The 25,687-nt window shown below is 46.0% G+C and overlaps 1 protein-coding gene across 1 annotated transcript; it reads right to left on the reverse strand.

The window, feature by feature from the left end:
- Positions 1 to 1,140: 1,140 nt before the first annotated feature.
- Positions 1,141 to 25,577, reverse strand: smc5 (structural maintenance of chromosomes 5; the record flags this gene model as incomplete). The annotated part of the gene is made up of 24 exons (XM_080529667.1): positions 1,141 to 1,907; positions 2,091 to 2,186; positions 3,652 to 3,831; positions 6,060 to 6,179; positions 6,417 to 6,521; positions 6,902 to 6,997; positions 13,887 to 14,015; positions 14,153 to 14,275; positions 14,561 to 14,684; positions 15,492 to 15,661; positions 16,221 to 16,394; positions 16,822 to 16,954; positions 17,114 to 17,208; positions 17,893 to 18,006; positions 18,630 to 18,784; positions 19,668 to 19,923; positions 20,390 to 20,461; positions 20,592 to 20,753; positions 21,081 to 21,221; positions 21,656 to 21,790; positions 22,250 to 22,412; positions 22,531 to 22,583; positions 22,937 to 23,078; positions 25,444 to 25,577. 24 exons carry the CDS (start codon positions 25,575 to 25,577, stop codon positions 1,752 to 1,754), a joined length of 3,228 nt encoding a protein of 1,075 aa, XP_080385793.1. The 3' UTR covers positions 1,141 to 1,751.
- Between the last annotated feature and the right edge of the window lie 110 nt (positions 25,578 to 25,687).

The raw sequence follows: 25,687 nt of genomic DNA on the forward strand, positions 1-25,687 counted from the left end.
TGGTGAGTGCCTGCATCATGTTTTCGATGGTACTAGAGGCCACTCCCCAGACCATGTCCAACATGGAAGGAGACCAGACGAACCTCAATGACACTGACAGACGACGACCGATTAGGAAGAGACTGAAGAGCAAGCAAATTCTCCAACTGGGGTCAAGTGCTAGTAACCTCTGACCCTGAAGATGCAAGAATCAAGAAGGCGTCGGTCGTTTTTTTTTTTTTTTGTCTTGTATTGTGTATGATATACTGTGTTTAATTTTAAGTTTGGTTGTTTGTTTGTTTTTTTTAGGATTTTTGGGTTGTGATGATTATTTTTTTATTCTTTCTCCAAAAATGTCTTGAACCATATTTTTCTAATTGTTCTTGTTTTAAGAGTTTACATCTTAAAAAAGTGTGGAATGTGAGAGAAAATTATTATATGTAATAAGACATTTTTCTACATTTAAGATTCAAACTTCACAACAGTAAATTGAATGTCTAGAGAACTGATTTCCTGTTGTAAGCACACAATGAAACCAGTTTCTCTACTTGAAGCTTGACATTGGCTAGACAACAGACACATTTAAATGATTACAAAGACCTGATTGCTCTCTTTTCTCCTGACCTACACCTAGATGGACTAAGCCATCTAGAGCAGTTTTGGACCTTTGTGTTTCCCCAGACCCAGTACTCTAGGACCAGACTAAACCAGTTTGTGTCCTTTGTGTTCCTTTTACATCTTTGTGTCTCTAGGAGAAAGTGGGGGTCGATTCCCCCTTAAACCTTCATCCCCCATCATCTTCCTCAATGTACAAATCCACACCCATTGTTCATGATTGGTCTAGACCTCACCCGAGGGCGGACCTCTTACCTGAGGGTACCTGAGAGCATAAATACTGAGATGAAATGAATGATCTGGACTTTCTGAGAAACTTTGAATGATCAGATGTGTCTGATGAACCTGTAAACTTTCTCCTTCTATAGAGGAATATTACATATCTTTTTCTTATACACCTTGAAACGAAACAGGCTGCCTTTATTGAACAACTCGCCGTAACAAATACAATATATACAAAATACGGAATATATGTTCTTACATACATGTTCTTCAATGTACTTCAAATCTCCCCCCCCCCCAAAAAAAATAAAATAAAACATACTGCAAAAAACTAATTAATTACAAAAAAACTGCAAACCAGTGTTAATTTTGGCAGGCTATTTTACATTTAGGCCACGTTCGTAAATTCGCTCTGAGAGCGCCAGAGCCTCTAGTCCAATCAAATGACTTGACGTTGAACTCAGTGTGCACTTCGGCAAATTCACGAACGCGGCCTTAGTCGTAGTCTTGTGACGCCTCCCACTCTGCCTGCCTATTGGCTGTTCGGTTGTGTCCTTTAGGAGCCTTGGCAGAGTGGGGAGGGCGTCGGCCTAACTAGTGTCACCTGGGTTTGGGGAGTTGAGCCTTGGCAGAGTGGGCAGGGCGTCGGCCTAACGAGTGTCACCTGGGTTTGGGGAGGTGAGGATATAAACGGTGGGTTTGTCCTCAGCTCTCTCTCTGAGCTAAAACTAAAGAAGGATCAAAATAACTAAATGTGACTAAAAACGAATGTGCATCTTTGTCTAAAGACTAAGACTAAATAAAAAAAATAGTAAAATAGCCTTCCAAAATCAACACGGCAGCAAACCAACGACTGGAGGAACGCTGTGAACTGTGAACGCTGGAGAACTGTGAACGCTGTGAAATGTGAACGCTGGAGGGCAGCGCTGTTGGTTTCAGCTCCGGCCTTTTGCAGCGGGTGTGGCTTCTTTACGGCGGCTGCTGCGGCGGATGAAGGACTTCTCGTCCCACTTGTTGGGGGGCAGCATGTGGGCACCGTTATGGATACACAGGATGGTCATCTCATCCGCATACTGGAGGTTGGCCAGGAGCTGGAGACACACACACACACATTAATTTACATGTATACACAGACAGACAGACACGTGAATTTACATGAACAGACAGACACACACAGACACAGACACAGACACAGACACAGACACACACACACACACACACACACACACACACACACACACACACACACACACACACACACACAGGTAACTCACCTTGGGTGTGATAAAGAAGTACTGAGAGGTGGTCTCCTTGCATGCGGTCCTGACCACGATGTCAAACACTCTCCTCTCGTTGACCGGGTCCATACCCTGGTGGAGGAGATGGACATCTATCAGAACCCTCCCTATTGTTCCATCTCTAGCTGGCTGCGTTCGTAAATTCGCTCTGAGAGCGCCTGAGCGCACACTGGGTTCAACGTCATAAAGGGACCACGTAATCTGATTGGTCAAGAGGCATTCCATGAGTGCTGATCCGATTCCTGAGGGAATTTACGAACGCAGCCTATCAGAACCCTCTGTATTACTCCATGTCCTGCAGGCAGGTGTGTGGGTGGAGGGCAGAGTCAACTCCACCTACGGGACTGGCGTAGGGCAGGAGTGTGTGTGTGAGTGTGTGTGTGTGTGGGTGTATTGCTTCAGGGAGTGATTCAGCATGTGTCTGTTACACCATGTTCCATGGTATTTGGTTATTACAAATTGTAGGAAGCAGCAGCAGTGGTGTGTGTGTTCTAATCCAACCTTTTGTAGTGTAGAGCCAGAAGAACAAAAACAAATGCTTCACTGTCAAGCAGGGCGCTGTATATATACACACTCACGCAACACTTTATTAGGAACACTACACTAACACTGAGTAGGGCCTCCCTTTGCTCTCAGAACAACCTCAATTCTTCATGGCCTTGATTCTACAAGACAAGAAACATTCCTTTGAGATTCTGGTCCATGATGACATGATTGCATTTCAGATGCACTGTCAAGCTGTCACAGAGACAGACAGACACACACCCTGTGTGTGTGTGTGTGTGTGTGTGGTACCTGGTTGATCTCATCCACCACTCTGAAGGGGTGTGTGTGTGTGTGTGTGTGTGTGTGTGTGTGGTACCTGGTTGATCTCGTCCACCACTCTGAAGGGGTGTGTGTCTGTCTGTCTCTCTGTGTGTGTATGTCTCTGTATGTGTGTGTGTGTGTGTGTGTGTGTGTGTGTCTGTCTCTGTGTGTGTGAGTGTGTGTGTGTGTGTGTGTGGTACCTGGTTGATCTCGTCCACCACTCTGAAGGGGTGTGTGTCTGTCTGTCTCTGTGTGTGTGTGTGTGTGTGTGTGTGTGTGTGTGTGTGTGGTACCTGGTTAATGTCGTCCACCACTCTGAAGGGGTGTGTGTCTGTCTGTCTCTGTGCGTGTGTGTGTGATTGTGTGTGTGTGCGTGTGTCTGTCTCTGTGTGTGTGTGTGATTGTGTGTGTCTGTCTCTGTGTGTGTGTGTGTGTGTGTGTGTGTGTGTGTGTGTGTGTCTGTCTCTGTGTGTGTGTGTGTGTGTGTGTGTGTGTGGTACCTGGTTGATCTCGTCCACCACTCTGAAGGGGTGTGTGTCTGTCTGTCTCTCTGCGTGTGTATGTCTCTGTATGTGTCTGTCTGTGTGTGTGTGTGTGTGTGTGTGTGTGTGTGTGTGTGTGGTACCTGGTTGATCTCGTCCACCACTCTGAAGGGGTGTGTGTCTGTCTGTCTCTCTGTGTGTGTATGTCTCTGTATGTGTCTGTCTCTGTGTGTGCGTGTGTGTGGTACCTGGTTGATCTCGTCCACCACTCTGAAGGGGCAGCGGTTCAGCTCCTGCAGGGCCATGAGGTAGAGCATGGTGGACACGCTGCGCTCCCCGCCGCTCTGGTGGTGGGCCGTCAGCTCGTGCAGCTCCGTGTTGTTACGGAACTTCACCCGGATACGGATGCCGTACTTGTCGTACTCCTCCTGCAGGGGGCAGACATGAGTCACACACACACACACACACACACACACACACATGGCACCTCTCTGCTGCTACCAGTGTTAACTCATTCAGTGCCGAGAGGGTGAATAAAGTCAGTCTCCCAAATTGTCAATGTTCTTGAGTGCCATGGGGTGACTGTATTCACCAGAGATGCATAAATGATGATGGTTCATTTTGTAGCCAATCAAAGCATTGTTGCTAGGTAGTAAGTAGTAAGTAAGCCTTGAGAACCGATGGTTCTCGAGCCTAACGGACCCGTAGGCGGCAGGAGCCTATCTCCTGTTTCCGTAGCGTGAGGTGGCTTGATGTACAAGTACAAGTACACCCCCTGGACATGACGCTGGTATGTCGTAGGGTCTTACCCCCAATCCAACCCTTAATGCTGAGTAAGGCTGCCACGATTAGTCGACTAGTCACGACGACGTCGACTACCAAAATCGTCGCCGACATATTTGGTAATCGCATGTTTTTTTTTTGCTGAAATAAGCGTTTTTTTTTTTTTGTTTTTTTTTTTGTGCCTAGCACCAGGGGAGCCCCCCCTCCCAAATTTCGTTGTTTGGTACCTGTACTATATCAATGACAATAAAGACCATTCATTTCATTCGATAAGCATTCGTTTTTCTTCCCTGAAGCTGCCACTGGCTAGCGTCTCCCAGTGTCTTTGATGTACATGCGCAGTGTCGGTCATCCGGGGCACACGTGACTTCCCCGGAAAAACAAACAGAGAAATGTCTTCCTGTCCTCGTACCTCTAAAGTGTGGGAGCATTTCAACCACAACGTTGAAAAAAAGAATGTAAAATGTAAAATTTGCAAAGCTGAACTCGCTTATCATGGCAGCACGTCTATGATGCGCGAGCATCTAAAAAGGAAGCACGTTGTGGCAGATGACGATGAAGACGATGGCTCGTCTCGGTAAGCTAGTTATCTTGTTATTGGCTAACGATATCGTTACGTTAAAAGCCTTCTTACATTATTTTACGTTGTCATCAATGCGATACTTATCAAATAGCTAAAAATGTTGTCTTAACGTTACAGTGCTAAGAAGGCGCGTTCTACTATGAGATGAGTGAAGCAAAGCAAAACTTTTGTACTCTGTACAAGTATTTACTTTTGTTTTTGTATTCTTTTGGTTGCCTAGTGCCTAGCCTACCTCATTTTACTCAGCAGTTTGCACCCTCTACTACTCTTTACATTACATTACATGCAAGTGATGCCAGAAATAAATCTGCAAAGTTCATTAAAATATCTATTTTTGAGTGAACAATCATTTTAATTGTCTTTATTTTTAGTTAGCACATGCCTACAACAACAACTAACAACTTCAAGCTAAATTTAGAAGCTGATTTAGAAGATGATAGCTAAATAAGAGCGATTGAGTAATTGTGCGATAAGCTGTAATTTATGATCCGATTAGTCGACTAATCGTTAAAATAATCGGTGACTAGTCGACTATGAAAATAATCGTTTGTGGCAGCCCTAATGCTGAGTGCCAAGCAGGGAGGCATCGGGTACCATCTTTATATTCTTTGGTATGACTCCGGGGCCGGGGATCGAACTCACGACCTCCCAATCTCAGGGCGGACATCTCTAACCGCAAAGGCCACTGAGCTGGTAAAACAAAACATTGTTGCTAGGTTGTTGCTAGGTAAACACCACATAAAACACTTGGCACTCGAGGTGGTGAGTGTTCCGGAATTCTTTGGCAGTTGGTGAGTTAAAGAATCAATTTGAACCCCCTCGGGTTGTTCCTGGGTCTCCTATAAACATTTCTCTGGGTCGTGAGTCAGTCCCCAAATGGCCTCCACTCTCTCGTTTCGTCTAAACATACACCTACCCTGTTGTTGAGTTCATCGCCTATCTCCCTAAACAACAGATGGTCTTTGCCAAGGACAAAGTCGATAAAGCTGTGTGTTTCTGCTCTGGAAGAAAAAAAGTGAGCTTTACCTTCTCTCTCCGAAAAACAAGGTTTGACTGTGAAATTGATTCTGTTTTAATAAACGTATTTGACAGATGTTTGACTGCACGTCTCTTCTCCTTTTCTCTGGAGCCAGACACCAGCTCCAATGACTGGTGGAGTGTGGCTAGCACTCCCAGACAGACAGAGAGGAAGGAGGAGATAGTTCTCCTTTATCACACCGATACAGAGGGTCAAAGAGGGTGTGTATGTGTGTGTGTGTGTGTGTGCGTGTGTGCGGTTAGTGTGCATACCTCGCTCTCAGAGTGCAGGTCCACCTCCCCGGCACACTGCATGGAGCGGAAGAAAGCACTGAACTTCTCATTGATCTGTTCCACCAGCTGCTTCAGAGGGTTCAACCAAAGCTCCTTCGCCTGTGTGTGTGTGTGTGAGTGTGTGTGTGAGTGTGAGTGTGTGTGTGTGTGTGTGTGAGTGTGTGAGTGCGCCACACAGAGAGGGAGAGGGGGGGAAAGAGGAGGAGAGAGAAAAAGAGAGAAACAACATTTAGATTTTAGCCAAGAAACTACACAGATATCATACACACACACACACACACGCACACGCACACGCACACACACGCACACACACAGCGGGGTGGTGTGTGTAGTGACCTCTGATATGTTCTGTCTGTAGGTGTCCAGGGCGTTGCTCCGGTCCTTTAACTCGTTCTCCAGGCTCTTGATCTCCTGCTCTCTCCTGTTGTACTCATCCACCACCTGGGGGAGGAGGGACACCTGTCATACTCACACAAACACTGCTCCTCTCTTACACACACACACACACACACACACACACACACACACACACACACACTCCTCCTCTCTTTTACACACACACACTCCTCATTTCTTCCTCTCTCTCCTGTTGTACTCATCCACCACCTGGGAGGAGGGGACACCACATCTGTCACTCACACACACACATACACACACACACACTCCTTTTTTCCTCTATCCATCACCTCAACCCCCCCACCGCCCCCCCGGGACACCACATCTGTCACCTACACACACAGACAACTACATTTTTCCTCTCTCCATCACCTCAAAATGTCCCCCCCCCCCCCTTCATCTCTCTCCCTCTCCCTCTCACGTACGTTTTCGCTGAGGCCGGTGAAGCATTCTGCTCTGGCCCTCTCCTCGTTCAGCCTGGCTTCGATCTCATCCAGGGAGGTGGGCAGCTCGCTGAAGGCCTGGGGAACACAAGACAAGATGAATGGATGGAGGAGTGAATGGATTAACTCATTAAGAATTAATTCATTCATTAATTATAGGGGTAGTGGTGGCCTGGCGGATACTGAGTTGGTCTGGTGATCCGAAGGTCATGAGTTCAAATCCCTCCTGGGAACACCACCACTTAGTGTGATCTTGAGTAAGGCCCTTGTTGGGGCGGCTGTGGTGCAGGAGGTAGAGCCACGTGTCTAATGATCGCAAGGTTGGCAGATCGGCGGTTCGAGCCCCGGCTGACCACATGTCAAAGTGTCCTTGGGCAAGACACTGAACCCCAAATTGCTCCCAGTGAGCGGGTGTGTGAATGTGTGTGTGGATGGGTGAATGAGAGGCCGTTGTAAAGTGCTTTGGATAAAGGCGCTATATAAGTGCAATCCATTTAAATGGCAATTTTTTTGTTAATATTGAGTTTTTATTGAGTTAATGAAATACAGTCACAGCCCAAAATATTGCACTTCCATCAGAGAATGCACCACTTCTCCCAGAAAAATGTTGCAACACCAAAGCATTTGAAATTGCAACAATTTCCTGGGAGTAGAGGTGCATTATCTAACTAGGTGCCAATCCTTTTTTCCAGTCCATTTTTTTTTAGATCTGTGTGGTGGAATGATATCAGATTTGGCTTTTTTTCTCTGCTTTTTTTGTGTTGTTCCAATGAAAACAAAATAAATAAACATGTGAATAGCAAAGCATATGAAATTGCAACAATCTTCCGGGAGAAGTGATGCATTATCTGACTGTGACTGTATGTGTTGAAGCCAAGGGCGAAATAGTCAGTCACACATTGGGGGGGGGACACTTTGGGGGGAACCCTCTCTATCCAACGAATATGCTCTTCACCAAACATTAACCAAACTCTCTCCTTTTACAATTACCGGTTCTTAAATAATGAAGCTTTCAACAGCACTACTACTGGTATGTTACTCTTGCTACCTGTTCAGCCTGCCTGCTCTGACCTCCTTTGTTGCTGCATACTCATCCTGCCTGCTCACCTCACCTTCCCTGATGTTTCCAAATACCTGAAATTCCAAATGATTAGGTCAGAAACACCCCAAACCAGCCAAATGTCCAGATAACACCAATCAAAACTCTTCTATTTCCCCAGTCTGATTCTACATTTAACCTGCTTCACATTTTTTTTTTCTCTGAATGAAACATATATACTATTAGCTTTATATCAAGGTCTTTGTGCGATTTCACATTATGTCATAAACACCTTACAGGGTTCCCACACTTTTTCACCAATGATTTTCCAAAACTTTTCCATAACTTTTCCATAATATTTTACCTAATTTCCATGACTTAGTTTATAGAGCGCAATAATGAGCCTCAGCAGTGTAGCAAAAATGTAGCATGGTTAATGTAAGGGAAGTTGTGTCTATCCAACATTACCACCTATCCTGGGGCATTGCGCAATGGCGTTGGAGTCTATGGCACCCATACAGGTGCAGTGCAATAAATTAGAATATCGTGGAAAATGACTTGGATTCTGTGCCTCTCCGCTCTTCCTCCAGCCCCGACCAAATGAACATACTTTTCAGAAGGCCGACATTTCTGTATTACATTTTTTAAAATTTGTTTTATCATTCTAATTTTTCTGAGATACTGACAGACAACTTACAGCTCATTCGTTTTCATGAGCTGTAAGCCATAATCATCACAATTACAAGAAATAAAGGCTTGCAATATGTCACTTTGTGTGTAATGAATCTATAGCCTATTATATGAGTTTCACTTTTTGAATTGAATTACTGGAATAAATTTACTTTTCTTTTTTACTTACATGCTTTTCCATGATATTCTAATTTATTGAGCTGTACCTGTATTCTTGTATTCAATTATGCATTGAAGTGAATGTAGCATTTATCAACAAACAACAACAAATAACCAAATGCTACAGTATTTACATGCTCAAGAAAGCAAAAACATTGAAGCGGTAACAGATGGCATTTCATATATTCAAGACAATCAGATATTCAACAATTACAAATAATTGTTCACTTCAGTAGCTCACATGTCAATCAATCAATATCATATATCAATAAAATAGAATAAATTACAGTCTGGTAGAAGAGCAATCAATGCCTCATACAGCATTAGGCTACACAACAATCTGAGACTAAAACCTGGAACATGGAATCTGGAACCGCACGTATACTAACAAGGGCTAGACTACTGTAGGCTGTAATGAACAGGAAAAACCACCATGGCCTACCATGACAAATCACTCAACATAACAGTATAAAACATAAGTGGAATGCGACAGATATACTTGCTTTAGTTTTAACAATGTGTATGCACATACAATGACTACCGAGTGTCTCCTGCTTTCGTTGCTGTTTGGTACTAAACTGTGTCTACTCACTCTTCATTTCTTTTAGTTTCTCATCGATTTGCTTTTCAATGTCCAGAAGACTTGCTTTCTTTTCTTTGGCTGAACGGCGCAGGCTGTTAGACTTTGCAATGAAGGTTAGTTTGCTAGTGGTCTCTGCCTTGTTTGCATATTCATCTGCAGCTTTCTCCAGGGCGTTGGCATCAGCCTCAACTCTAGCTCTCTTTTTTTTCAGTTCACCCAGTTCATCCATGAGAGACTTTCTTTTCAAGAGTCTTTCTATTTCTCTCTCTCTTTTGCTCATCAAGGTAGGTACAATACTTCTGCCTTGCACCTGCAGCTGATATAAGCAGTTCTTTTGTGATCGGAACTTCACACACTCCTCCAACTGCCCTAATGTGGTCGATAATGAGTCTCTGGGCCACCAAGGTCTGTTCCTTCAGATTCTCTACCTCAACTTCTTTATTGACAGAGAAACCCCTCTCCACACTTGCCTGTCCATGGGACATCACAAGAAGCACCTTCACCACATCCCAAAGTCTTTTGAATTCAGTGCTAGAACCCATGGTCTCATGAAACAGAGTATCCACTCTATCTGAGGTGGGGGAAAATTCTCTGAAACCTGGAGTGACCAGAGCAAAATCACAGAACGCCCTGTACTCTCTCAAGACATCATCACACACTGACTCATTCACTTGATTTGCAGTGACAAGGGTTTGCAGGACTCTTTTCATTTTGATCACACACTGCTCTTTGTGAGCAACCATTTGTCTGGGATCTAGACACTGCCCCCAGGGGTCTATTGTTCTATTTTCCCAATTTTAATAATTTTAATTTGTAATAAGCTTATGTAATCCCAAATGGAACTATCAAGTGTTGCATATCATTGTATTCAGCGCAAAATGCTCTTTTGTGGTATGTTATCATATATAATTTTAGGAGACTATGTGTATTTCAAAATGACCACAAAAGCAACATACAAAATAAAACAAAAAACAGTTCTGATTGATTGTACTTGTATTGATTACAAACTGTACAGAATGAGATAGAAGACTTTTGGATGTTGAAAATTGTTCTATGAGGCCTTAGGTATAAATACACTAAAATAAAACACTCCACACACGTATATAACTATAGACAAAACTGTTAGCTCAGTTCACAGACGTTTTTGGACAGAATTCACATTTCAAAGCAGTTTCTTATTCATTTCTTTGTATGTGTCTGAAAGCCCTGTGGAGGACATGGTGCGTTCTGGTCTGCAGGTGCAGCTAGACTGTGGACAGAAACTAAACAATGGTCCTTTTGAAGCCAACTGGCCCAGATTTATTTCCTGCTAAGGGACTAAGCAATAATAAGAATATAAGAACATCAAAACTAATGAACCTCCTCCCTTCTCCAGGCCACATTACTATACTGACCCCCAGCAGTGTTTTTCATCTCTTGTCTTCTCTCCTCACCACGGCATCGCGAACTATACAAACTAATTATTATAGGCTATACGATAGCCAGCAAGTAGGACGAATCTGCAAATCACATGGATAGGCTGTGATATACAAAAAGATCTACCTACTGCCCAGGGTTTCCGTTAACCGGTAATTACCGGTCTTTGTCCGGTAAAATTAGTGGAAGTCCGACAAGTTGAAAACTCGTCGGACATAAATGTCCGGTGAAAATAATTCCCTCTAACCATTTTCAGCTGAGCACCAAACACACACACACACACACACACACACACTGCCCGAGAGAGAAGGACCCGCCCCCTTTAGTTAGCCTATAGGCTATAGGCTAACTAAAGGGGGCGGGTCCTTCTCTTTCGGGCAGTGTGTGTGTGTGTGTTTGGTGCTCAGCTGAAAATGGTGTCCCGAAGCGGAGCGCTTTAACTTTATCGCACAATAACAAGGATAACAAACAAAACGGACAACATTTACACTAAGATGGAGACAAACTTCAGCGATATGATCTAACAGCCGGTCTTCAGGACGACATACAGACCCGTATGAGCTTACAGGGCTATCCCCTATCTATCTGAGAAAAGGCATAGCCTAGGCTGTAACATCGAACGGAAATTAGCCTATACGCATTGCAAGTTAATTTAAAGCCTATTTATTTTCAAAGAGTTTTATTCTATTTTATTTTATCTGATAAAAGGCATATGAACGGAAATTAGGCTAGCCGTGTCACGCCAGAAGCCTACATGCTTGCACTGTTACTGTTCAATAAAATGTTATACATCTAGACATTGTGGTATTTCTTTATATACGTATCCCAGACTGCCTATCAATTGTTTCTCAATAAACAGTTATGTTCTCCCCATTGTCATACTCCCGAGCTAAACGAAATGCCTTCCCAACCAGCGAGACCTGGTTATAGAAATGACGTTGTTTTATTGATTTTTAAAAAAGGGTAAAACTGGAAAGAGAAAATAGAAAACTCACATTAATCCCAAACAATTTAACAAACTTCAGTTAACGTAATGTGGAGTCCGTTCATTGATCGATGCTGTCTGTTCAGTGTTCAGTTCCCAGTGAGGCGCCCGTTCAGCGCTAGGGTTGGGTACCGAAAATCGGTACCGGTAGGTACCGGTTACTTTACATTCGGTATGTACCCGTACCGAATCGCAAAGGAGATTTCGGTACCTCATTTCGGTACTTTTGTGTCCGGTGTCATGCAACAGTCAACCACACGTGACTTGAGTCGTGACGTGACATCGCCTGTTAAATTTCCAATCAGTGCGTGTCGTGGTAGTGAGGTGAGCAGTTGTGTTGAGAACTTAAGAAGAGTGAGTTTATAGTAAGTGTAGTAATATAGTTAGTGATTGTATTATTGTATTATTATTATTATTATCATCATCATAATCATAATAATATTATCGAATTTCGCTAGCTAGCCTAGCTACGAGGTCACCGAGAATGCCGAAGGCCCTAATGAAGCAGCGTTCTAAAGTGTGGCTGCATTTCACCCGACTCGACGAAAACAACGCGAAGTGCTCAAAATGCTTAAAATCCTTCGCACTTTATCGCTATTATGGCGATGTGCTGTGCCTATGGTGTTCCTCAGTCCAGCGGCAGTCAAATGCCGGTAGATTCGTGTCTTGCTCTCTCAGCACCGCTTCCTGGTTGACGACTCCCGTTGACAGCGGGGGGAGAGAAAAGTTTTACCAGGGAATTCGCTCCGCGCTGTGTCGTTCAGTTTCAGGTAAAGTGACGTGAAAACAATATTTGTTTACTTTATGTTTATAAATCTGTGCCATTAGACAATTATGTCAAAACAAAAAAAAAGTCAAAATGACAATAAAAAAGTCAAGAGAGGTGTCGTATTTTGCCAGAGAAGGCAAATATGCTGATCTTTTTGCAAAATAATTGCTGAGGTGGGAGTTTTATTTGTTATTTGAGTGTATATTTAACTGTAATATTATATATATATATATATATATATATATATATATATATATATGTATATTGTGCCTCAGTCAGCAGGAGTTTTATTTTCATTTATTTTAATTTGAGTGTATATTTAACTAATAATATTGTGCCTCAGCAATAAAAAAGTGAAAAGCTGTTTAATGTTGTCGACCGTGTTATTATTATATATATATATATATGTCATTTTAAAAAATCAAAAGTACCGAATTAAGTACCGTTTTGGTACCGGTACCGTTTTTAAAGTATCGGTTAGGTACCGGTACCGGATAAAACCCAAACGATACCCAACCCTATTCAGCGCTGGATTTGACGCATGGCATAGCGCGCATGCGTCAAATCATGTTATATTATTATATATTATATAGCTCGCATCTAATCGTATCGGATGAGAAATAGACATTAAATGGCATATATAGGCCGCTACACAACAGTAATCACCGCGACAAACAGCTATATTAGATTTGGAAAAAAGAAATATCATATTTTAATATGATGACCGGAATATATCACGTTTGTCCGGTAAATCGAATTCTTCCCGGACACGATGTCCGACGGCAAATTTTTCTAACGGAAACCCTGCTACTGCCGATCATTATTATGTAGCATTAGCGAACAAGCAAGTTAGGTGGCATCGCACTACATGAAAACATTACCTCCGATTGGCTCGTCGATATAGAGACTTCTGGTTGGTCTAGACGCGGGGGTGGGCTCTACTTGTAGCTACAATGTAGGTTTCACCATACAATTTATTGTTCCTATGCGGAACGAGAGCGAAGTTATTATACAACAGTGTTCGTTCCATGTCGCCGGCGACATGCTCGGTGAACATATTTTAAACACAATGTATATTTCCAAAACTTTTCCAAAACAGTTAAGTTAATTCCATAACTTTTCCAGACTGGAAAATAGTTTTTCAAATTCCATAACTTTTCCAGGAATTTCATGACCGTGGGAACCCTGACCTTAACACTTAACAGGTGGAGAGGGGTATTCTGTAGTAGGCCAATCCCTTTAATGACTTGCCTCAGCATCCACCCTACTGTACCTCACATCTCTCTGACTCTCCGCCTCTGCTCAGACTCACTAAAATAAACTGACCATGTGCATGTCCGGGGGCACGGCCACCTCCCCTGGGTCCATGTTGCAGATCTCCCGGGCCCGCCGCATCAGGCGCTTACAGTTGTCCGTCAAACGGGCCTTCCGCTGCTCCAGCTGGTTGTACACTTGCTGTAACACGCACACGCACACACACACACACGCACAGTTAACACACATTATTTCTGTGTCAGACCGTGGGAGTGTGATGAGATGGCGTGTGTAAGACACTGTGTGTGTGTGTGTGTGTGTGTGTGTGACCTCCTGACCTCTAGGGTCCTGTGCTCGGCCGAGCTGGCCCTGCAGTCGTTCTCCAGCTTGCTCTTCTCTGCCGTCAGGCTCACAGTCTCCAGAGTCATGTACACCTTCTCCATGCTCAGCATGGCCCTCGACTAGGAGAGGAGGAGGGAGGGAGGGAGGGAGAGAGAGAGGGAGGGAGGGAGGGAGAGGGGAGGGAGAGAGGGAGGGAGGGAGGGAGGGAGAGAGGGAGGGGGTAGGGTAGGAGAAGCGGAACACATGAATGTGTGAATGCTGTACGTGTGTATCATTAGAAGACACACCTATAAACTCCAGACCTACTGTAGGAGCCACAGTGGTGAGGTGTGTGTGTGTGTGTGTGTGTGTGTGTGTGTGTGTCCGCGTGCGTATCTGAGCCCTGCTCCATGACCCAGACGTACCTTCATGTGGGTCATGAACTCGGCCACGATGGCCACCTTCTGGGTGTTGACGGTGGAGACCCGGGCGCTGGTTTCCTCCTCAGCCTTCCTCAGGTCAATACCACCCTGCTCCATCTGTCTCAGACTAGAGAGAGAGGGGGAGGGGAGGGAGGGAGGGGGAGGACAGGGAGGGAGGGAGGGAGGGAGGGAGGAGAGGACAGGGAGGGAGGGGAGGACAGAGAGAGAGGACAGGGAGGGGAGGGAGGAGAGGACAGGGAGGGAGGGGAGGACAGAGAGGACAGGGAGGGAGGGAGGAGAGGACAGGGAGGGAGGGGAGGACAGAGAGGACAGGGAGGGGAGGGAGGGAGGGAGGAGAGGACAGGGAGGGAGGGGAGGACAGAGAGAGAGGACAGGGAGGGAGGGAGGGAAAGGACAGGACAGGGAGGGAGGGATGGGAGGACAGAAAGAGAGGACAGGGAGGGATGGAGGGAGGGAGGAGAGGACAGGGAGGGAGGGGAGGACAGAGAGAGAGGACAGGGAGGGAGGGAGGGAAAGGACAGGGAGGGAGGGGAGGACAGAGAGAGAGGACAGGGAGGGAGGGAGGAGAGGACAGGGAGGGAGGGAGGGACAGAGAGAGAGGACAGGGAGGGAGGGAGGGAAAGGACAGGACAGGGAGGGAGGGATGGGAGGACAGAAAGAGAGGACAGGGAGGGATGGAGGGAGGGAGGAGAGGACAGAGAGAGAGGGGGGTATAGAATAAATACGACAAACACTTTCATGTGAAGACACATTGGCTGTGTTCCAAAATGCGTTCTATGCGATCTAGAGTGTATACCACATACTGATATGTATAGTATAGAATAGTATAGTATAGTCCATCTGTGTGTGTGTGTGTGTGTGTGTGTGTGTGTGTGTGTGAGCATGATATCTGTGTAGTTTCCTGTGTAGACACCTGTCCTGCTTGGTGCTGATCTTCTGCTCCAGCTGTCTCTTCTTGCCCTTCAGCTCAGACAGCTCCTTCTTCTTGGCGCGCAGCTCGTTGTCCCGGGCGTCCATCTTCCTGGCGCGCTCCTGCATGGCGCCCACCTGGGCGTCGATGGCCTGCCTGTTGGTCTCAATCGCCTGACCGACCGCAGCACGGGGGTCAAAAGTTAACTTCACTTCACCTGTGTAACCTTATACTTTAGCTGATCATGTCGTCGTCGTCCCCCCGAGCCCCCCCGCCCCTCCTTCCGTCTCACTTTCCCTCCCCCAGTCGCCCCCTCCCTCCTTCCTTGCCCCAGTCCCTCCCTCCCTCCCTCCTTCCCCCAGTCCCTACCTCCCTCCCTCTCCCTCCCCCAGTCTCTCCCTCCCCTCCTCCCTCCCTCGCAGAGTCCCCCCCTCCCTCCCTCCTTCCTTCCCCCAGTCCCCCCCTCCCTCCCTCCCTCCTTCCCTCGCAGAGTCCCCCCCTCGCCGAGTCCCCCCCTCCCTCCCTCGCTGAGTCCCCCCCTCCCTCCCTCAGTCCCTACCTCCCTCCCTCTCTCCCTCCCTCCCTCCCCCAGTCCCTCCCTCCCCCCCAGTCCCTCCCTCCCCCCTCACCCTGATCTGCTCCTCCAGCCTGCGTTTCTCCTCCCTCCCCCAGTCCCTCTCTCCCTCCCCTCCCTCCCCTCCTCCCTCCACCTCCACCTCCCTCCCCCCTCACCTTGATCTGCTCCTCCAGTCTGCGTTTCCCCTCCGCGTCCACGGCCATGCTGAGCCACTGGGAGGCCCTGATAGGTGCGTTACTGGACATGGTAGAGTTGGAGTAGACAGAGCGCTTCAGAGAGTACTTCTCCTCCGCCGTGAAAAGCACCTTCAGAGAGCCCTCCTGTATCACCTGGGAGACAGAGAGGGAGACAGGGAGGGAGACAGGGAGTTGGGGAGAGAGAGAGAGTTATCTTTCTGTTTATTTACACTTTAGGAGTACTTTTACTGTAAAGCACTTTGGTTGACAAGTGTCATGTGCTATATAAATAAACCGCTACCCACGGTTTATTTATTTTTTGGGCCGCTACCCACACGTTTAGCTGTGTTACTCATTCCACGAATGCATGATCCTTACAAGTTGTACCTTGTAAAGGTGACTAATCAGGCTTTCCAACGATATAAAATACAATACCAATTGGTATTATTAAAGGGGAGGAAGAATCGACTGAAATAACGTTTCCAAACTTTTTTTGAGGAGTTTACATTTGATTGATTGATTGATTGTCCTCCAATTTCTACCTCCACCAGCCTCCCCTGCGGCTCCCTCAGAGACCTACCTCAGAGATCTTGGACTTGGTCTCAGCCGTCCCCACGGGGACGTCGTGCACCTTGTACTGGTTGACGAGGTAGCTCATGACCTCGTCAGGGGCGTCGAAGAGCTCGCGCAGGTACGAGAAGAAGCCCAAATGCCTGGAACACCAAGAACAAGGCCGCAAAACAGGCGGTTAACTCACCAACCGCCAAAGAATTCCGGAACACTCACCACCTAGAGTGCCACGTGTTTTATGTGGGGTTGGTGTTAGGTGTGGTAGCCTGTTGAGGGTTAGGGTCGGGGGTTAAAGCGCTGACCTCAGGGAGTCGAGCTTTCGAGAGGGGAGTCGGTTGGCACAGGACTCCTCTGGGGCGCTGATGGCGTTCACCCTCAGGTTCTGCTTGTCACGGCACTGAGGACGGAGCAGGTTTATTTAACATTTTACACCAAGTAGAGAGCTCAGAAGCCTGGGTCAAAAATGCAGTTGGTTTGCAAGTCTTTTATGTGGTGTTTACCTAGCAACAGTACTTTGATTGGCTCCAAAATTAAGCATCATCATTTATTTTATTATCCCTCCCCCAGTCCCTACCTTCCTCCCTCCCTCTCTCCCCCAGTCCCTCCCTCCCCTCCTTCCTTCCCCCAGTCCCTCCCTCCCTCCTTCCCCCAGTCCCTACCTTCCTCCCCCCTCCCCCCCAGTCTCTCCCTCCCTCCCTCCTCTCCTCCCTCCCTCCCCCCCCAGTCCCTCCCTCCTCTCCTCCCTCCCTCCCCCAGTCCCTCTCTCCCCTCCTCCCCCAGTCCCTCCCTCCCACCTCACCCTGACCTGCTCCTCCAGCCTGAGTTTCTCCTCCCTCCCCCAGTCCCATTTTTGTTGAATAAAGTCACCCTTGGCCCTCTAGTGACATTCTAATTGCAATTTTTTGGCTTCAACCAGAAGTAAGTTCACAGAGTACATTTTGTTGAACCACTTCACCTCTCTATACTGAATATGTTTCCTTTTCGTCAGTTGAAAAATAATAATAATAATCATAATTTTCCCTTCAGGGCTCAACCGTAGTACACTGGTCTGTGAACCCTGACCTCTGACCCCTGCTCTCACCTCCGAGAGGAACTTCTCCATGTCGTCCTTCCTCTGGAAGACGAAGGAGCGCAGGTCGTTGAAGGAGATGTGGTTCTCCACGTACTTGGCGAAACAAGCCTCGCGGACGTTGATCTGAGGAGGAAGGGGAGGGGTCAATCAGTCTGAACTCCAGGAAGGAGTCACAGGGGAGGGGTCAATCAGTCTGAACTACAGGAAGGAGTCACAGGGGAGGGGTCAATCAGTCTGAACTCCAGGAAGGAGTCACACGGGAGGGGTCAATCAGTCTGAACTCCAGGAAGGAGTCACACGGGAGGGGTCAATCAGTCTGAACTCCAGGAAGGAGTCACACGGGAGGGTTCAATCAGTCTTTGGGCCGGGTTCACAGACGAGGCCTAAGCCTAATCCTAGACTAAAAAGCATCTTCAATGGGGATTTTTTACATTGAAAGTGTGATGTAGTCCAGGACTAGGATTAACCCTTGTCTGTGAAACCAGCCCTTGGTGTTGTAGCTAGCGTGGCCGGTAGGTCGTGAGTATGATCACCGCTCAGGGCAAGCTACTCTGCTCTGCCCCGCCGTTCTCCTACAGTAATACGAGTGCTACTCTGTGCTCTCACCACTAGCAACTAGCAGCATGGGTTCATAGAGGTGGTTCTGTGATCTCACCACTAGCAACTAGCAGCATGGGTTCATAGAGGTGGATCTCTGCTCTCACCACTAGCAGCATGGGTTCATAGAGGTGGTTCTGTGATCTCACCACTAGCAGCATGGGTTCATAGACGTTGCCGCGGAAGATTTCTCTGTTCTGCCTCAGCCACTGGAGGGCAGCGTAGGTGTCCTTGGAGCGCCCCCTCAGCTTCTCCTCCTTATTGTTCTTTATGTTGTTCAGGCGCAGCAGCGTGTTCTTCAACTCTGGGAGAGAATGAACAGTTTATTCCTCAACACTAGGAGAGAGAGACAGCTTGTTACTCAACACTAGGAGAGAGAGACAGCTTGTTACTCAACACTAGGAGAGAGAGACAGCTTGTTACTCAACACTAGGAGAGAGAGACAGCTTGTTACTCAACACTAGGAGAGAGAGACAGTTTGTTACTCAACACTAGGAGAGAGAGACAGCTTGTTACTCAACACTAGGAGAGAGAGACAGTTTGTTACTCAACACTAGGAGAGAGAGACAGCTTGTTACTCAACACTAGGAGAGAGAGACAGCTTGTTACTCAACACTAGGAGAGAGAGACAGCTTGTTACTCAACACTAGGAGAGAGAGAACAGTTTATTCCTCAACACTAGGAGAGAGAGACAGCTTGTTACTCAACACTAGGAGAGAGAGAACAGTTTATTCCTCAACACTAGGACAGAAAGAACAGCTTATTACTCAACACTAGGAGAGAGAGACAGTTTGTTACTCAACACTAGGACAGAAAGAACAGCTTATTCCTCAACACTAGGAGAGAGAGACAGCCCGTTCCTCAACACTAGGAGAGAGAGAACAGCTTGTTCCTCAACACTAGGAGAGAGAGAACAGTTTATTCCTCAACACTAGGACAGAGAGAACTGTTTATTCCTCAACACTAGGACAGAGAGAACAGCTTATTCTTCAAAACTATGACAGAGAAAAGCATCCTTTCATCAAGTATGACGCCCACCTCTGTTAGAAGTATTAATTGTTTATCTTGTGCGCAATATGACCTGTGTAAATGGGAATTAAGTTAGCAATGTGTGTGTGTATGTGTGTGAGAGTGTGTGTGTGTGTGAGTGTGTGAGAGAGTGTGCGCGGCGCGTGCGTGTTTCTCACGGTTCTGCTCTCCGTTCTGGTTGTCCTTCTCCCTGCGCAGGTCGGCCTGATCTCCCTGTATCTTGGCCCTCTCCTCCTGGAGGCGCCTCAGCTCCGCGTTCACCGCCTCGATCTGGGGAGTCAGGTCCGTCTGGTCGGCCAGGCTGCCCAGCTCCCTCCGCAGGTCCTCGATCATGCTTCTGGTGTTTGTGATGCGCTTCTGCCGGTCCGCCTCCTCCGTCTGCTTCAGGCTGAACACCTGCTTGATGTCCTCAATCTGCAGGGACGGAGACGGGTGAATCATTTGACTCAGTTATTCAGGTTATGGACAGGGGGGATAGGGAATCAAGAGTCATTTCTTCAGGTTATGGACAGGGGGATAGGGAATCAAGAGTCATCTATTCAGGTTGTGGACAGGTGAGTAGTGAGTCAAGAGTCATTTCTTCAGGTTATGGACAGGGGAACAGTGAATCGAGAGTCATTTCTTCAGAGGTGACAGATGAATGGTGACTGTAAACTGTTTGGAATCAGTTCCATTTCAACCACTGTCATATTCATTTCAATGTTATTCATGTATCCAAATTGGTTTCCCATTTCGGTTCCAAACCGGTTCCCATTCCTGATTTGAAATTAAATTAACCCCATCTCTACCAGAGACGATATTGCTAGTAGTAGAAGTAAAACAAACATTTCTTGGGACATATGACAATAAACCGAATATACATGGTGTACAAGTGCCAGACCTCTTTGTGCTTCCTGTCCAGATGGTCCTGCTTCTGTTTACACTTCTGCGAGGCTTCTCTGATGCCGGCAGTCTGGAAGACAAGAAGGACAACAAGGACTTCATCATCATTACCATCATCATAATCATCATCATCACCATCACCATCACCATCATCATCATCATCATCATCTCAGCTCACATGGAGCGTCTGTATGACTGACCTTGTCCCTCATCTGGTCCTCGATGGGCTTCAGGCGGTCGTCGATGGTCTGGATCTTCTTCAGCAGGGGGTTCTGGGCCTCCTTCAGGGTCTTCAGCTTCTTCTTGGCCTCCTCCCTGTCCTTCTTCACCGTCTCCAGCTCCTGACGCGATGTCTCGTACTCCTGGGGAGGGAAGAGGAGGTGTTAACCCTTTTCACTGACACACATACGATCAGGAGTAAACATTCCATGTCATGGTTCATGGTATATATTTTTTGCAGTCCTCCTATAGTCCTCTCCTAACAAGCAGATCTAGTCAGTTATGTTAGTTTGTGAACATATATATATATATCGCATTTCTACAATTTATCCAAAGCGCCTTACAACAGCAGTGAGTATAGATTTTCACAGTATAGATGGTCCCAGTGGGACAGGAACCCACAACCTAAGAGTTGTAAGCACCATGATCTACCCACTGAGCCACAGAGGACCACGAGTCACGACACTCACCACCCAGGCCTTCTTATTCTCCAGCATCTGGATATTGTCCAGATGTCTCTTCTTCTCGTAGTAGCGCTCCACGTCATTCTTGTTCCTCTCGTTCCTCTGCTTGGCCTTCTCCAGGAAGCTGACCTTGTCCTTCATCACATTCTACAACAAAACAAAACAACCACACAACTTAGAAGAACAACAACAACACATATTTCCGGTACGGTCAGCGTTATTAAAAACTAATTCTGTGTGTAGATGAGGTGAATTCACAATTTAGAATAGACCTATCGCTAAGCTATGCCCACTTTGAAAAATCGGACAACTCGACAACAACGCTTCACTGACAGTGATTGACTGACCGAATGACTGATTTGAGTGACTGATTTCTGATTTCTGATTTACCACAGCAAGTAATAGACATGTTTTTTTTAAAGATGACAAGAATATTTAGTCTAGAAGCTTTTCACCATCAGATATTAGCGAGTTGTTCTGCTAAAAATTCTATTTTGGTGTAAGCTATGTGTCGCTCACGAAACAGACGTCAAGCTGTTGCAAACAGCAGCGTTTTACCATCTCAACTGGGTCCCACTCACCTCCAGGTCCCTCTCTTTGGTGCGGAAGGTCCTGAGCTCGCAGTGGTACTGGTACATCTGCGGCGACCCGACAGACTTCTCTGTGGCCTCCAGAAGCTCAATCTTTGTCATTTTTGCAAACTCCCCGACCTTCTCCTGCAAGGTCAGAGGTCAAAGGGCGGTCAGAGCAGGTTAGACCAAAGAAGACCTCGGTCCTATGGCTAGTGCATATATCCTAAAACATGGCCTGCATCAGTCACCCATCCTTCATCCATCAGTCACCCATCCTTCATCCATCCTTCTCTGCACACTCACTCACTGTTCTCCTCTGGGATCAATAAAGTACCTACCTATCAATCCTCCACTCATCCCCCACTCATCCCTCACTCATCCCTCACTCATGTTACAATTCCTCTTGCTCCGACCGAGTCCCGAACTTGCGACCCCTGACCTTGCCAACACACGTGACCGTCTCCTCAAAATACCCGATGTTCACCAGCTACGCTATCGGAAAAACAATATTTCAAAGCTAGCAATTCGACAGAGCGAGCAGGTGGGAGTATCTGAGCTTGAGGAGTGAGTCATGCCATCTCAACTGGGTTCCACCACACGTACCTGAGGGAGGAACTGGCACAGGTTGCTAACTTGGATGCAAAGCGCCTTCACCTCCTCCTCCACGGCCCTCTGGCCACTATGCCTCCCGTTCATCATCCACACAGACTGGTTGTTTTCCACGATGATCTCTCTAGTGATGACCAGGTTCCCTCCGTTCTTGTTACTGGGGAGGGAAAAGAGGTGGGGGAATATCGGTTATGTTTATGTTACGACTGTATCGTCATAAGGAGAAGGGAATCAGTGATGATGGGGTAGGGAGTGTTTATTTTCGTAAGACTTACAGTTCAATCTCAACGGATCCCTTGGTGCAGCCATGCTTCACATACAGCCCGACCTGTTCAGAAGGAAATGCAAGTTTGTGTTGTGTACTGGCTAGCTACCACCAACATAAACGCCAATGTCACACCGTGGCATATGTTTTAATACTCAATTACTGTGCCATATGTTTCAATACTTAATTATTGTGGCAGAAAATGTTATATCATTGAGGTCATCTTGGAATTGTGGAGCCCCAGCAATTTCAACAGACATTGTATGACATTGTAACAGACAAATAATAACAACAACAACAACATCATCATCATCATCATCTTTCACTTTTGTAAAAAACAAGCAGTCAGATTGGTAAAGGTAAAAGTTCAAGCTGTGGTCAAAGTGACCCGCAACTGACAGATCCCAGCCACTCACCTTGTCCCCTCTGCCCAGGATAGCCGTCTTGCCTGCCAGACCCAGACATATGGCACAGACGATGCTGGACTTCCCTGTTCCATTGGCACCCACAATCATGTTCAGGTTTGGTCCTGGGATTACTACTGAGTGGTCGTAGGTCCTGTGGCCAAGAGAGAGGCCCCATGTTAGACGGTGAAACAGCAATTTGGGTTGCACTTTAGGTGGCTAGTAGGGGTGGGCATCGACGATCGATAATTGATCGATAAGGATCTTGGTCGATCACAAAATAAAACATTTGGTCGATCACAAAAAAAAAAAAAAACTTTTTTTTTTTTGTGATCGACCAAATGTTTTATTTTGTGATCGACCAAGATCCTTATCGATCAATTATCGATCAATTATCGATCGTCGATGCCCACCCCTAGTGGCTAGAGACAACAACAACAACAACAACAACGTGTACTACTAGTAGCAACAGCAGCAATAACAACAAGAGCAGCAACAACAACAATCTTTTGGTAGTTGTCAGCATGCACTGTCCTCTTACTGTTTGGCTGACTGTTCTTGTTTCCTTTGAAATTGTCACCAGTTATACGTAATAGATTATATTCAGCCGTATTAAGTATATTGTAGAATGTAGTTTGTATATTATTATAGTATGTAGATCCCACCTTCCCCTATTCTATTACGGTAGCCATTTTGGCTTGTTATGGTTGTAATGTTTTCAATTAGCAATGTATGTTGTTGTTTGTCTCTTGTCTGTCTGTATTTTGTCATAAATTGTTCTCTTATTATTTCTGCTGTTATGATTGTATTATTATATTAGGACCCTCTCGAAAACGAGAGGATGCATCTCAAGACATTTACAACAACAACAACAACAACAACAGCAACAACAACAACAACAGTAAGTAGTTGCAACTCACTCAGACCAGCAACTGCATAGTATGCAATGCAGAGGTAGCCAGCCAATGTTGGCTCACGATTTAGCCATCTACAACAACTTACTGGCTGTGTTCGGAATAGCGTACTAGCATACTACTCATACTAGATATGACGTAGATTTTGAGTATGTAGTACGTTCCGAACGTACAGTATGCGAGATTTGAGTATGCGAGAAATTTAGTAGGCGAGCAGTTATTTCCGGGAAATTTGAAGTCGGTTTTGATGGACACTATCTCGTCTCCTATTTCCCAAAATGCATTTCGCGTCCATAGTTGCGTCCAGGGTTGCCAGATGTGGGTTACCGCCGAATGGGCTACTTGATTTTGAGGTTATAGAAAGTTTAGGCTGTAAATTGTCAATCCCATCTGGCAACCCTGTGCGCTTTCAGCCTCGTCAAACTCATACAGCTTTTGTTTACATTGTCCGATAGCCTGGGGACCGAAAGCTTGCAATAAACATCGTTTTTTGCACAGATTTGAGTGTGCAGATGCTGCTTTCTTGCACTCTATTTGATACTCTTCAGCTGCAGCACCCCAGCTAAGTCTGATCACGGATGAGCGGTGGCATTTTCACTACATTAACATGGTGAAATGCATTCTTATACCAGGCTAGTCGTCATGATTACAAATATGACACTTGAAATGCATGAAATCCACGTTTATTTGTGTCTTACACACATGTTCACCTAGTATTTGATTGCTTGTAGCCCAATCACGAATGATCCCAGTATTGTAGCTTCAGACGGACAGGTTGGGTTGTTATTGTGCTTGCTGCAGCCCACGATATGTTATTGCTCGTATATATTTATTTTAATCATGTTATTTTACCAACTGTTAAGACAACAATATAGTAAGCTAGTTACTTGAGCTAGCTAAAGATATTGGCCCCCAAATCATTTTACAACAACATGTTGTAATTATGTTACGATTTTTCTGTCGAGTGTGTGAAGGTAAACGTAGGGTGCGTTCGTAAAATTGCTCTGAGAGCGCCGGAGCGCACACTGGGTGCAATGTCATAAAGGGACCAGGTAATTTGATTGGACAAGAGGCATTCCATGAGTGCTGATCATATTTCCAGGGCGATTTTACGAACGCAATATATGTGGTTACTTTCTCGCCTGAAAACATATGAAAACGTCATTAAATGACATGTTAACACTTGTAAAGCCAAAATTACATAATTTTAGCTAATGGAGGTTTAAAATGGAAGTCTAAATTCGCCGCTTCCGGCGAAATGCATTCTGGGAGGCAGTATGCGAGAATGCAGTATGCATAATGGACGGCTGGTTTTCGGATACTAAGCCGTGAATTTAGTATGCAGTATATACTCATTGAGTATGCTAGTATGCAGTATATACTAATTGAGTATGCTAGTATGCAGTATGCAGTATATACTCATTGAGTATGCTAGTATGCAGTATGCAGTATATACTCATTGAGTATGCTAGTATGCAGTATGCTAGTACGCTATTCCGAACACAGCCACTGACAACACAAAGCACAGGTCGGGGAGGTGGGTAGGTTGGCTAGCCGGCTAGCTTAGCATTGAAGTTGAAGCACAGATGCCGTGAGTAGACTTACAGGAAGTTTTTCATAGTGATGCGGAGGATGGATCCTTCGACAAAATCTCCAGAGGCACTCGGGTTGGTTGGTTGGTCGTCTGAAGTTAGTAGGGCGGACAGGTGACTAACTCTTTTTCTCTTAACAGTAGCCATGACTCTCGACTGAAGTTCACTGTGTATGCCTCCAGCGTCAAGTCATTCGCGGGTTCAGTGGGCGTAGCGCTTGTCAACTGACGATTGGACCAATGTGAGTCACGTGCTGC

This window comes from Nansenia antarctica (genome assembly GCF_963989245.1).
Source record: "Nansenia antarctica genome assembly, chromosome: 4".
In the NCBI taxonomy this organism is placed as follows: domain Eukaryota; kingdom Metazoa; phylum Chordata; class Actinopteri; order Argentiniformes; family Microstomatidae; genus Nansenia; species Nansenia antarctica.